Source organism: Periophthalmus magnuspinnatus, chromosome 2 (genome assembly GCF_009829125.3).
Source record: "Periophthalmus magnuspinnatus isolate fPerMag1 chromosome 2, fPerMag1.2.pri, whole genome shotgun sequence".
NCBI classification, from domain to species: domain Eukaryota; kingdom Metazoa; phylum Chordata; class Actinopteri; order Gobiiformes; family Gobiidae; genus Periophthalmus; species Periophthalmus magnuspinnatus.
In genome coordinates this window covers 1,967,549-1,981,254 of record NC_047127.1, presented here as the reverse complement: position 1 = coordinate 1,981,254, position 13,706 = coordinate 1,967,549, and the positions used below count along the sequence as shown (strand labels likewise).

At 41.7% G+C, this 13,706-nt stretch overlaps 2 protein-coding genes across 2 annotated transcripts; one reads left to right on the top strand and one right to left on the bottom strand.

Annotated features, from left to right (window-relative positions):
• Nucleotides 1-4,694: 4,694 nt before the first annotated feature.
• LOC117382126 (retinol dehydrogenase 7-like) lies at nt 4,695-10,236 on the top strand. The gene is made up of 5 exons (XM_033979177.2): nt 4,695-4,767; nt 5,460-5,774; nt 9,369-9,627; nt 9,708-9,871; nt 9,947-10,236. The coding sequence occupies exons 2-5, from the start codon at nt 5,462-5,464 to the stop codon at nt 10,144-10,146; spliced, it is 936 nt and encodes a 311-aa protein (XP_033835068.1). The 5' UTR covers nt 4,695-4,767; nt 5,460-5,461; the 3' UTR covers nt 10,147-10,236.
• A 241-nt stretch (nt 10,237-10,477) lies between these two features.
• LOC117380423 (ATP synthase subunit beta, mitochondrial) lies at nt 10,478-13,489 on the bottom strand. Its single transcript, XM_033977233.2, has 10 exons — nt 13,333-13,489; nt 12,509-12,682; nt 12,264-12,438; nt 12,069-12,190; nt 11,807-11,991; nt 11,575-11,733; nt 11,377-11,499; nt 11,092-11,304; nt 10,807-11,008; nt 10,478-10,736 (listed from the first exon to the last, which is right to left on the bottom strand). The coding sequence occupies exons 1-10, from the start codon at nt 13,433-13,435 to the stop codon at nt 10,639-10,641; spliced, it is 1,554 nt and encodes a 517-aa protein (XP_033833124.1). The 5' UTR covers nt 13,436-13,489; the 3' UTR covers nt 10,478-10,638.
• Between the last annotated feature and the right edge of the window lie 217 nt (nt 13,490-13,706).

Sequence of the window (13,706 nt, the reverse complement as noted above, 5' to 3'; positions counted from 1 at the left end):
TCTTAACCTGAAAACACTTCGTTCCACCTCGTGATGTCATCGTGTGGCGATACAGGAAGTGCTCCGCTGTGTTTTTAAACTCCACACACCTTCATTTCTAGAATCATTTGGATCATTTCAGTCCTGGTTTTGTCACTTTCTACTGAACTAAACTGTAAAATGAGCTGTTTTTTTAGCTTAAAAACTGCCACTTGATGACATCACAAGGTGGAACAGAGCGTTTTGAGCTTTGGAGATGTAACAGACTAATAAGAAACATGTGCGAATGAAACAAAACTCAACTCCAGGTCTGTTTTTTAGGAGGAAACGGCTTTAGAACACGACTAAACGCTCACAAGAGTCAATTTTGCGTAATATATGACCTTTTAAAGAGAATCTAAAGTTGAAACAAAGGAAACGGGCCTCATCCTGGAGGTCCGTGTACGCGAGGTCCCTGACCCCGACTTTCTCAGGCTCTTTAGGGCAGATGTTTGTCCAGCAGGTTGTGTTTTTGTTCAGCGTCCAGTGTTTACCCAGTGTGGTCCTGTACTGAGCAGATTAATCAGCCTCGACTGGAAAAGAACAACTTAAACTCCTCGTATGAGCTAAAAATACTGGGTTATGTTTTCTGCCCAGGTTGGTGGAGTTTGGTCACTTTTTTTTAGTTATTTTCAGAGTTTCACTGGGTAATTTAATTGGACATAATGATAGATATTTTCCCGTCTCTCGTCTGATCCACCCAGAGAAATGGGTCAAATCATCACAAACAACAAAGAAAAATGGTTAAATCCTTGCACAAAAAAAAAGCGAAATGGGTCGAATCTTATGAAACAACTCAGCGAAATGGGTCAAATTATCACAAACGACAAAGAAAAATGGTTAAATCCTTGCAAAAAAAAAGCAAAATGGGTCAAATCTTATGAAACAACTCAACGAAATGGTTAAATCCTTTCAAACAACTGAGTAAAATGGGTCAAATCTTTGCAAATAACCCCAACGAAATGGGTCAAATCCTCTCAAGCGACCCAGTGAAATGGTGAAATCCTCGCAAACAACCCAGAGAAAAGTGTCAGATTCTCCCAAAACAACCCAGAGAAGTGGGTCAAATCTATCAACCCAAGCAAAATGGGTCAAATCCTCTCAAACAACGCCCTGATATGGGTCAAATCCTCGCAAACGTCCCAGCAAAATGAGTCAAATCCTCGCACACAACTCGGTGAAATGGGTCAAATCAAACAACCCAGAGAAATGGGTCAAATACAGACTCGACTGTCCACAGCAGTTTTATTGTTTTTCCTACAGTTTTGGTCCATTTCATCTTTTCTTTTTCCTCCACATTTTGTTTTTTCTCAGTTTATTTACAGTTGTATTCGTTCCACGTTGGCCCCGCCTCTTCTCGGGTGGAGCTGTTCTGGGCGCCGCTCGGTCCGGGCGCTCTGTCTTTACTCTGTCGCAGGTGGAGATTTGGGGTGTTTTTGTTGTTTTGTTGGTTTGAATATGTCACTTTTATGGACGATTATCACTTTATTATTCTTTCAGGGACATACAGTTGTTTTAATATTATCGTTTATCGTGATATTCCTCTGAAACGATATATCTTAGTTGAACATGTGTTATTGTGACAGACCTGTGTGTGCGTCCTGTTGTATTTTTCCCTGTTTCTTGTCTGACAGGTGAGTGTGTGTGAGTGAATCCAGACTTTATATACTGTAGTTACTGTTAATTTAAAAAAATAAAATAAAATAGTGTTCTCATTAATATAAAATAAAAATGTTGTAAATTAAACCAAACCAGGCACATACTTTGCAGACTTTGTGTTCACTGTGTACTTTGTGTGACCTCTGAACTTTATACTTAAGGTTTATTCTCAAAACTAGATTTGGGGTGTTGTTTCTATTTATTTTTTTATTTTTTAACCCCTTATTGCCACATTATGATCATTTATACCAGTTATTGTTACTGTTTCACCTGTTCTTATTTGATAATCTTAAATATGTAGTTTTTATACAGCGATTAAAGCGCAAAATACATAAAAATAGGCTGTGTACAGTTTATTCTCTGTGTACATGAGAGTACTGTGCTCTGCTGCCATCTAGTGGTGAGTGTCACATTCAACAGCCTCTTGTTCATGTTTCTTTCGCTCTGACACTGATTTAAATGGACTGTGTTATAGACAGTGGTGGGAGAAGTACTCAGTTTTGTTAAGTAAAAGTACAGGTACAAAGGTCAAAAGTTACTCAAGTAAAAGCAAAACTGTACTGAAGTGAAAGCACTAAAGTAAAAAAGTAAAAGTGTTTCTGTTCTGTCGCGTGAAGAACAGACGCAGATGCAGAGGCTCAGGGATCGTTCTGTAGATTTTTATTGTCGGTTACAGCAAAACAGTCGGGTTAAAGGCAACGTCCTGTGAGATTTAAAGTCAAGTGAGTCGTGACGTCTAGTGCGGAGTCCAAAGGGGTCCAAAGGGGTCTAAAGGGGTCTAAAGGAGTCTAAGAGGGTCTAAGAGGGTCTAAGAGGGTCTAAGAGGGTCTAAGAGGGTCTAAGAGGGTCTAAGAGGGTCTAAGAGAGTCTAAGAGAGTCTAAGAGAGTCTAAGAGAGTCTAAGAGAGTCTAAGAGAGTCTAAGAGAGTCTAAGAGAGTCTAAGAGAGTCTAAGAGAGTCTAAGAGAGTCTAAGAGAGTCTAAGAGAGTCTAAGAGAGTCTAAGAGAGTCTAAGAGAGTCTAAGAGAGTCTAAGAGAGTCTAAGAGAGTCTAAGAGAGTCTAAGAGAGTCTAAGAGAGTCTAAGAGAGTCTAAGAGAGTCTAAGAGAGTCTAAGAGAGTCTAAGAGAGTCTAAGAGAGTCTAAGAGAGTCTAAGAGAGTCTAAGAGAGTCTAAGAGAGTCTAAGAGAGTCTAAGAGAGTCTAAGAGAGTCTAAGAGAGTCTAAGAGAGTCTAAGAGAGTCTAAGAGAGTCTAAGAGAGTCTAAAAGAGTCTAAAAGAGTCTAAAAGAGTCTAAAAGAGTCTAAAAGAGTCTAAAAGAGTCTAAAAGAGTCTAAAAGAGTCTAAAAGAGTCTAAAAGAGTCTAAAAGAGTCTAAAAGAGTCTAAAAGAGTCTAAAAGAGTCTAAAAGAGTCTAAAAGAGTCTAAAAGAGTCTAAAAGAGTCTAAAAGAGTCTAAAAGAGTCTAAAAGAGTCTAAAAGAGTCTAAAAGAGTCTAAAAGAGTCTAAAAGAGTCTAAAAGAGTCTAAAAGAGTCTAAAAGAGTCTAAAAGAGTCTAAAAGAGTCTAAAAGAGTCTAAAAGAGTCTAAAAGAGTCTAAAAGAGTCTAAAAGAGTCTAAAAGAGTCTAAAAGAGTCTAAAAGAGTCTAAAAGAGTCTAAAAGAGTCTAAAAGAGTCTAAAAGAGTCTAAAAGAGTCTAAAAGAGTCTAAAAGAAGTCTCTCCCTCCTGATCTCTGCACCTTAGACTCTCTCCACCCTTCAAAACTCGCCTGTTCAGTCTGTCCTGTCTCTTGTAACAATCACACGTATTTTATCAATCAGTTTTTTGTCATGTTTTATTGTATTTGTTTGTTTTTATCTCATTTTTATCTTGTTCAGTGTCCTGGGGTGTTTTGAAAGGCGCTTATAAATAAAATGCATTATTATTATTATTATTATTAAAAGAGTCTAGTGCAGAGTCTAGTGCAGAGTCAAAGAGTCTTTAATAGAGAGTTTAATAGAATCTAATAGTCTAAAAGAGTCTGGTGCAGAGTCTAAGAGGGAGTCTAAGAGGGAGTCTAAGAGGGAGTCTAAGAGGGAGTCCAAGAGGGAGTCCAAGAGGGAGTCCAAGAGAGACTCTGACAGGGTGAGACTGTACCAGGGGTTTTATACGACTAGAAGAGTCGGAGTTTAAACTTTCTATAGACCAGAGTGTTTTCTGTCACAGAGCAGAGGTCACAGAGCAGAGGTCACAGAGCGGAGGTCACAGAGAAGAAATTTAAAGCAAAGTCAAACAGAGCGTGCCCCACCACCCTCCCAGAGCGGGGCGGTGCGAGGGTCACACATTCCTGAGATGTGCCTTTAACCAGAATGACCAGAACACAGCCGTTATCTAAGTGTGATAAATGAGCACTGCTGCATGATGGGAAACATTTGAGACCTTTTTGTAAGAAAGTGAGCAACGTATTACATTTATATATATAATCTACAAGTGTTGTTCATTTGTTAAAGCATTAAAAGTAGAGAGATTGATTTAAAATGATACAAATTTTGGTCCACAGTAGAAAATACGGATCAGTTTATTACTTTTTCTCATGAATTTTGTGCATTTATTTTAGCTGAGGCTTGAATTTGGAAACTTTAGTCAGGATGTTTCCACGAACACGATAAAAATAACCCCTCAAATTGCATGAAAAGTACTAAAAATGTAGTGAAGTAGAAAGTACAGGTGCTGCTCTCAAACGCAGTGACGTAAAGTAAAAAGTATCCACTATAAATGTACTTAAGTAGCCAGTACTTTCCTCCTTGTACTTCCGTTTCTCCACTGTGTTCAGAGCTTAAACTGTTGCGTTGTTTGTGAGTTTCATAACAGATGCGTCGTTGCAGTTTTATTTTACATGTGTATTTAATATTTTTAGTTTGTTCTGAGTCACTGTGAACTCTGAGCAGATTCCAAGTCACATCTGTGGGGCCTGATTCGCTGGAGTGACTCAGGGGGCGGGGCTTGTGCGTTTGTTTGGACCTTACTCTCTTTATCGTGGGACAAGGCCATCGCACTCTCCGCCGGGGCAGGGCTGGAATCTGGATCTACGAACGCTGGGCTCCACGTCCGGACTAAGGTTTGGAAAATATTTGTGCCATTACGTTTTTGTGCATTAGTAACACACGGGAAAAGAAAAGTATATGAAGTACACGCTCCAAAATATGCTATTTCAGTTCCATAGCTGTTTATTAGGGCTATTTAGGCTCATGCAGGGCCGGTCCCAGCTTTCAGGGGGCCCTAAGCACAGTGTGTCTCTGGGCCCCCTGCAGCGAACGTACCTTAACTCAGCTCGTCCTTTTGTATTTCTATTTATATCACCAAAAGACCGAAATGTTTTAATTTAACCCGCAAAACAAAGCAGATATTTTGCTCAAAAAACGATTCTGAAAGGTTTTTATTCTGCACTTTTCAGTTATAATGTTAATTTTATCGTGATTATTTGCTTTGATTTGTGTGATTTTAATGTCCGTCTTATTCTGTAAATCACTTTGAATTATTTTGTGTATGAATTGTGCCGACTAGAAATAAAAAAATAGAGATATAGAGGGATATTTAAGCTGCTGCTCTGCTTCCAGTAAAATTTTACACATTATATTATTTTCAATATAAATGTATGGGCTCTTGGGGGGCCCCCTGCTGGCTTCGGGCCCCTCAGCAGCTGCTCAGTTTGCTTAAACGCTGGTCCGGCCCTGGGCTTATGGTATGTGGTTGTAAGCTTCAGTTTTAAGTCTCTGCGTCCACACACTGACCCCGTTCTTGCTTTTTCAGACATGTTCCTGTACATCTTGGCTCTCGTGGTTCTTTATTATGTTTACCGCTGGATCTCAGAGATGCCCCGGGTCCCGGACAAGGGCAACAAGTACGTGTACATCACCGGCTGCGACACCGGCTTCGGGAACCTCCTGGCGCGTCACCTGGACCAGCTGGGCTTCAGGGTGATCGCGGGATGTTACTCTGAGAAAGGAGAGGAGGATCTGAAGAAGTCGTGCTCTGAACGGCTGACCGCGACTCACCTGGATGTGGCGTCCAAGGACAGTGTGGCCAAAGTGGCGGCGTTTATCAAGGACATCGTGGGAGCGCGTGGTGAGTGATGTGTTAATCTAAGTTTATTTGATTTGTTTTACCAGTAGGGGGCAGATGTGAGCCCTGTTCACTCTCACCTGGGCTTTTTTCAGGGTCACCAGGGCTGTGTTTTGTTTATTTTTGCGTTATTTTATTAATCTGTAAAAGGCTGCTGGGCTCGGCGGGCAAAGGTCGAGGTCAGGGTCGATGTGCACAGCAGAAACGGCGCTCAGATCTGGATAGAGACGAGAACCAACAGCAGTAACTCGTACTTTAACATCGTGTACTTGTGTGCGTGTGCTGACCCAGTGCTGTTTGCAGGTGAACATGTCTGAGTAAAAGGATTTCTGGGTGAATAAACTGATGGAACATCCGGCCCCGTCTTCCTCTCACACACTTTCTTGTTCTCCCACTTTGGACCTTCCCGTTTACTCCCTTTCTCACATCCATTCATCGTGCGTTTCTGCTTCATTCATCCACACACTCAGACATTTCTCCTGAGCATTTTTCATTCGTAGTTTTGCAGTAGGAGCTCTCTTAGTCTGCATTAGTTTCTCTTTCCTTTTCAAGACTTGTTTTAAGTTTGTTGAGTTGATTTAAGCTAAAAGACCCACTCCCACGCTCCTTTGACCAAATATGTAAATAATCAAGACAACCTTGACCATACTTGCTGCGCAGACTCTGGGATCCTCTGAGTCTCACTCCTGGATTGGATCTGTTCCATTTTCCGCCGCAGAACCACTCGTCCGTGTAAAGTCTTGTCACGGCGTGCGCTTCTGACGGGACGGGTAACCATTTTTCAGCTGTCAATCACACGCACCAGTTTAAGTAGTGTCCCACGACTCAGAGGAGACGAGGGAAGGAAGCGAGGAAAGGAAACCACGGAGGAAACGGATCAGAAATAATCAGTTTGTGTCACGTTGAGCGGTTTGTATTGTTGCAACAGAAGTACTCCCTGTACCGCAGCGAGGACGAGTGACGTTTGACACAATTCTGAGCAAAACTAACAAAAGCAAATGTTCAAACCGCAGACTGTTTATATAAATGGACATAGCGAACCTGCGAGCTCCAATTAACTTTCAGTTTTAACCCGCTCTACATGATCCTGGTGTTTTATTTCACTGTTGTGTCTGTAAATCAACATATGAACATTAATAACAAATCAGGCGCTTTCTGTGAGAAAAGCTGGCCCAATGTGGTCGAAATAGGAGGCACTCAAAAAAAAATCCACAATTATAATATTTACAAAAAATAAAAATAAAATAATAAAAAGAAAAAATTATACATATTTACGAGAAAAAATAATCAAAAAATAAAATAATGAAAAGAAAAAAGAAAATAATAAAAAGAAAAATATATAAATAAATGAATATATATAATATTAAATAAATAAATAATACATATTTACAAGAAAAAAATAATAAAAAGAAAAAATAATACATATTTACAAGAAAAAATAATAATAAATTGTAAAATAATGAAAAGAAAAAAGAAAATAATAAAAAGAAAAATAAATAAATGTAACACAAAATAAATAATACATATTTACAAGAAAAAATAATAAAAAGAAAAAATTATAAATATTTACAAAAAAATAATAAAATAATAAAATAATGAAAAGAAAAAAGAAAAATATAAAAAGAAAAATATATAAATAAATAAAATATTAAATAAATAATACATATTTACAAAAAAATAATAAATTGTAAAATAATGAAAAGAAAAAAGAAAATAATAAAAAGAAAAATATATAAATAAATAAATGCAACACTAAATAAATAAATAATACATATTTACAAGAAAATATTATAAAAAGAAAAAATAATACATATATACCAAAAATTAACTGCTCAACTTAAGCAAAAAGCAACAGAATAAAGAAACTGAGGAAACACCCCATGTGCAACCGGCTACTCTGATGTTCTCCTGAAAGACTGACTTGTCCTGCTTATAAATAATAAGTCTTAATCCAGAAGCTCCGCCCCCTCAGGTAAACGCCATTTACTTCACAAAGTGCAGCAGGTTCAACTTTAGCAAGATCTCATCAAACACTATAGTTTTATTTTAAACACTTTTGGAGTTAAATCTGCAAACACAAAGACCGAGGACATGTGACTGTGTGTCTCTCTGACCTGGGAACGCCTTGGGGTCCCACCGGAGGAGCTGGAGGACGTGTCTGGGGTGAGGGAAGTCTAGGAGCCCCTGCTTAGACTGATGCCCCCGCGACCCGGCCCCTGGATAAGAGGAAGAAAATGGACAGATGGACACAAACACAAACACTAAAACAAAAATAACTTAACCCAGTTCTCCCTCCACATGGTCCGGCCCACGACCACACCCAAGGCTTTAAAAATGGCTGACATAGGCCACGCCCCCTCTGTGTCTGGACCATGTGGAGACTCAGGTAAGAGATGGGTGGGATTTAATAAGTTTTCTTCTTTCCACTCCTTTTCGAGCTCATATAAGGATTAATTTGTGAAATGTGAGATACATGTGCTTGAAATAAATGAATGAATGAATAAATAAATAAATAAATAAATGAATAAATAAAAAAATGAATAAATAAAAAAATGAATTAATAAATGAATAAATGAATAAATAAATGAATAAATGAATAAATGAATAAATGAATAAATGAATAGTAGATGGATGTGTTGTAACTGAAGATAACTGAATATCTTTAAAGTATCCGGTGTGTGTGGTGTTTAAATTAAAGGTCGATTAACTGAAAGACTAAACAAAACAAACCCGGGATAGTTGTGATTAGTTGGATATTGAAAAATTATTGAAAATGAGCAAATCTGTGAATAAACAAAACTCTGGTGATTTTTTTTAAAGGGACAAAAGGCTCAGTTTGTCACAGTTTGATCGAGAGCGTTGCTAAACTCTGCTAAACCAGCGGCGTTACCTTCAGCAGCCTCGCTCTGGATTGGCTCTTTGGTTGCTATGATACTCACGGTCCAAATATGGAACTTTAATAAGCTTTGACTGGAGCCGAACGCTGCGGGAGACGTCACACTCGCTCAGTCCACTTCTTTACACAGTCTGTGGTTGGATGGCGTTATAATAATAAGACGAAATTCAGTCCTCACTACGGGGGAAGTGTCCCATTGACCCCCGGCTCCTGTCTCTCACTGGGCTTCCTCTTCTTCTTCCTCTGTCCTGGGACTTCCTCAACCATTTCCTGTGTTTATTTACACAGGAAAAGCCCAATATGAGCCCAACTCACTCTTTTTTTCAGGTGTAACTGCCATTTTAATTGATATATTAAAACAATTTACTATATAAAGTGAGACTGTGCTCTGTTTTTCTCGGTTTATCGGGCTAAATCTGGCCCAGTAACACACAAGAGTAATGTAAATGCATCTAGTTGTGTTATATATTTGTGTAATCCCCCAGTCGTCCAAGTCTGATCCATAACTTTATCTTTTACTGGTGGTTTTATGTGAAAATACAACAGAACTGGGTCAAACGGTCTCATTACAGTCGCTTTAATACACATTTTCACCGGTAAAGCTCCATATTTCCCTTTAAAACAATCGTACTGTGCCATAAGGATGTAGATTATTAAACTATTACTGAACTAACATGTGTCTAAATGTGTTTTTTTTTTAGGTTTGTGGGCCGTGGTGAACAACGCGGGTGTGGCCGTCCCCTCCGCCCCCTGTGATTGGCTCACCATAGACGACTACACCTCCATGCTCAACGTGAACCTGAACGGGGTCATCGCCGTGACCTTGAGCGTCTTACCGCTGATAAAGAAGGCCAAAGGGAGAGTGGTGAACGTCGCCAGCGTGTTTGGGAGGGTCAGTCCGACGGGGGGCCCTTACACCGTGTCCAAATATGGAGTGGAAGCGTTTAACGACAGTCTCAGGTTAAACGATGATCTTAAATAATAAAGTTAATAATAAAGTCAGTATCGCTCGAGTTAATATTTAAATATCTTCTCCTCAGAATCAATATGCAGATGTTTGGTGTCAAAGTCCTCTGCATTGAGCCGGGCTTCTTCAAAACAAACGTGACCAACTCGGATCTCCATTCAAAGACCGTGATCGCGCTGTGGGAAAGGCTGCCCCAAGAGGTCAAAGACGACTATGGACCAGATTATTTGAACAATTGTACGTTTTATATGGTGTTTTTTATGGTGTTTTAGTCATTCTGCAGATGTCCTGACTTGTTTTTTGCTTTAACAGCTCTGAAACTACTCAAAAATGAGGTGGAAAAAATGAGCGATGGGGATCTGATGAAGGTGGTCAGCTGTATGGAGCACGCCGTGTCCGCGGTCCGGCCCAGGACACGATATTCTGCTGGTTGGGATGCAAAGTTTTTCTGGCTGCCGCTGTCCTACATGCCAACGTGGCTCTTTGATTATATTATGAAGCCAAGGTTGTAAAGCTCAAACTGACTTTCTGGTTCTTTTCAGGCTGTAGTGTAACCGGTTATAATTACATCACAAAACAATTCTCTGCCATTTCATGTCTGTTGCTGCTGCAATAAAAATCTTAAGAAGTTTAAGACTTGGCTTTAGGTTCCCTTTACCTCTACTAAACCTACTTAGGCCTCAGTGGAATAACACAAGCCATTGAAACAATCTTTCAAACCTGAGCTGGGTCAAGTGCTGCTGGTTTTGCTGAGTAAAAGACAATTCATAAAGTTATTTTCAGCCATTTATTTCATTGAGGCATCAGAGCTCAGTGTCTTTTACCTCACAGTTAAAACAAGTATGAAGCTGACAGATGTTGTGGACAGATGCTTTTATTCCATCCTTTCTTAGGAAACATTAAATAGAACTTTCTATGAACAAGACAGGTACGATCGATTTTGACATGTTTTACAAACCAAGTGCTCCTAACCCCCTTTCCAGGACAGTTTATAATTTTGATCTTTAAGAGTGCTCCTCTGCAAGTTTCTCAGCCTTCTGGACAACTTCTTCAATTGGACCCACCATGTAAAAGGCCTGCTCAGGCAGAGCGTCGTACTCGCCTAAGAAAACAGTATTTTAGAATGAAATATGAACAAATTCATAGCAGTGCACATTTAAAATGTTCCTTACCCCCAAGGATGGCCTTGAAGCCCTTGATGGTCTCCTTCAGTGGCACCAGCTTGCCCATGTGTCCGGTGAAAACTTCAGCCACCTGGAAGGGCTGTGACAAGAACCTCTGGATCTTACGGGCGCGAGCCACAGTCAGTTTGTCCTCCTCAGACAACTCATCCATACCCAGAATAGCGATGATGTCCTGCAGGGATTTGTAATCCTACAAGAGGAAAGGAGCACATGGACTAATGAGCACAACATCTGTGCAGGTGACGGTTTGTGGTCTCCATTTCAATCACTGACCTGAAGGATCTTCTGCACACCACGAGCGACATCGTAATGCTCAGCACCCACAATATTGGGGTCCATGATACGGGAGGTGGAGTCCAAAGGATCCACAGCGGGATAGATACCCAGCTCAGCGATGGCTCGAGACAACACAGTGGTGGCATCCAAGTGAGCGAAGGTTGTGGCCGGGGCAGGGTCAGTCAAGTCATCAGCGGGCACGTAAATAGCCTTGGGACAAAAGGAGCACTCAGTTTAAGCTGCGACTTCCAACTCCCTGCATTTTATCTGGACCTGGTTTACCTGCACAGACGTAATTGAACCCTTCTTGGTGGTGGTGATCCTCTCCTGCATGGTGCCCATGTCAGTGGCCAGAGTGGGCTGATAACCCACAGCAGATGGGATACGACCCAAGAGGGCAGACACCTGAAGAAGAGTCACAGAATGGTTAAAAAGCCCAAAACAAATCTGTCCTTTGACCTTGTACTTAGGACTACAGACCTCAGAGCCAGCCTGTGTGAAGCGGAAGATGTTGTCAATAAACAGCAGCACATCTTGACCTTCTTGGTCACGGAAATATTCAGCCACAGTGAGACCAGTCAGAGCCACTCTAGCGCGGGCACCTGGGGGCTCGTTCATCTGTCCATACACCAGCGCCACCTGGTGAAACAAATGCAGTGAGTGAAAGGTCCAGTCATCTCTTCATTACCATAAACATTAAAACCTCACTAACCTTGGAGGTAGTGTCTTTCAGGTTAATGACACCAGACTCAATCATTTCATGGTACAAGTCGTTTCCCTCACGAGTGCGCTCTCCCACACCAGCAAACACAGAGTAACCACCATGGGCCTTGGCCACGTTGTTGATGAGCTCCATGATCAATACAGTTTTGCCGACACCAGCGCCACCGAACAGACCTGAACCAGAATATATAATTATAGCAATTTGAGGTCAAGTTCATTCATAATTTACAGTAGTAATTGGGTCAACATACCAATCTTTCCTCCCTTGGCATAAGGAGCCAACAGGTCCACAACCTTAATGCCAGTGACCAAAATTTCCTGCTCCACACTCATGTCTGTGAACTCAGGGGCCTCTGCGTGAATTGGGGCCGTCCTGAAAAAAACAGAATGAAATGTGAACATTTATGCTGTCTGGTTGTATGCATTAAATTCTAATATTAACTCACTGCTTTGTGGAGATGGGTCCTCTCTCATCAATTGGTTCACCGATTACATTCATAATCCTACCCAAGGTCTCGGGGCCGACGGGGATTCTAATGGGAGCCCCAGTGTCCAGGACTTGCTGCCCACGGACCAAACCCTCAGTACCATCCATGGCGATGGTTCGCACAGTGTTCTCCCCTGGACACAACAGAAAACAATTAGGACTGCAGTTTCTGCATTTTCACTTTTATATCAGAGTTTAACTCACCGAGATGCTGTGCCACCTCTAGGACCAGCCTGGAGTCACGGCCTGTGACCTCCAGAGCGTTCAGGATGGGAGGAAGATCCTCATCGAACTGGACATCGACCACAGCCCCAATGACAGCCACGATCTTCCCGCTGGCGGTGGCTGCGGCGGCGGCAGGAGCCACATAGTTTCGGCCTAACAAATATTAAAATGTCAAACTGACTCCAGATCAGTCAACTGAATGAAAAATCTGATCAACAAACACTTTTCACATCAACCAAGTAAAGCGTACACAATGTCCACATGTCTCTGCAGGGACAGTTAGCACAGTTAGCTCCGCGGCTCATTCATTTGACTCTGTCCTGACTGAGCTAAAGCTGCTGCAGGTTTGTGCAACAACAACCTCAGACTTTAATCAGGAGGACGTGTCCTTCATGCACAACAATGAGAGCAGCAGGTTTAAAGGGGCTTCATCTCAATCTAACAGATTCTTATTAAAGTGAGTTTGTTCTCTGCTCTGACTCCATCAGGGCCTCACGTCATTTACAAAGGTCATTTCTGCGGACGGACACACACCGCGCACAGCTCCGTGTCTCTGTCCTCCCACAGACAGACTCAGTGTGGACACTGTCCTGCACAGATGTAAATCCTATTCACAGCTCTAAAAACTATTGAATAGGACATAATGATCTCTGAGGCCTAAGGTCCGCCGGTGCACTCGTGGAGGTGACATGCTAACAGCTAGCACCAGCCCGTTAGCCTGTGTTAGCTTAGCCTCGACATTGTGCTCTCGCGCCGCTTTAAGGACATTATTTTCTCCTAAATAATAAACATGCATAACATACGTGAGAGAACAGCCGGGGATCCGACCAGGGCTTTGAGGGGCTGGGCCCCGGGCTTCAGAGCCTGCAGAGCCCCGGTGCAGCAGCGTCCCAGAGCTCCTAGCATGGTTAAAATGGCTGAAGGTGGAAAGAGACAGCGGAACTGCGAGCTTTATAATGACACACTACCCACCCCAACTGCGCATGCGCCACACTGCACCGCACAGGGCGCATGCGCAGAACCTCAGTGACATTCTGCCCTCCATGACGGGCACGAGCCCCGCACCAGGAGCGCGCTCTGAAGTCAAAACAGCTGCAAAGAGTGGACAAGGGACAAGGGACAGGACACACCGAGGACAGGGGACAGGGCACAGGACACACTGAGGACAGGGCACAGA

Excerpts from the sequence above, each read along its gene's own strand:
- LOC117380423 (XM_033977233.2), bottom strand. The coding sequence starts at position 13,435 with ATGCTAGGAGCTCTGGGACGCTGCTGCACCGGGGCTCTGCAGGCTCTG. Across the intron at positions 12,439-12,508 it reads AGAGGTGGCACAGCATCTCG|GGGAGAACACTGTGCGAACC; the intron begins GTGAGTTAAACT and ends TGTTGTGTCCAG. Across the intron at positions 11,992-12,068 it reads TGCCAAGGGAGGAAAGATTG|GTCTGTTCGGTGGCGCTGGT; the intron begins GTATGTTGACCC and ends ATTCTGGTTCAG.
- LOC117382126 (XM_033979177.2), top strand. The coding sequence starts at position 5,462 with ATGTTCCTGTACATCTTGGCTCTCGTGGTTCTTTATTATGTTTACCGC. Across the intron at positions 9,628-9,707 it reads GCGTTTAACGACAGTCTCAG|AATCAATATGCAGATGTTTG; the intron begins GTTAAACGATGA and ends TCTTCTCCTCAG. Across the intron at positions 9,872-9,946 it reads ACCAGATTATTTGAACAATT|CTCTGAAACTACTCAAAAAT; the intron begins GTACGTTTTATA and ends TTGCTTTAACAG.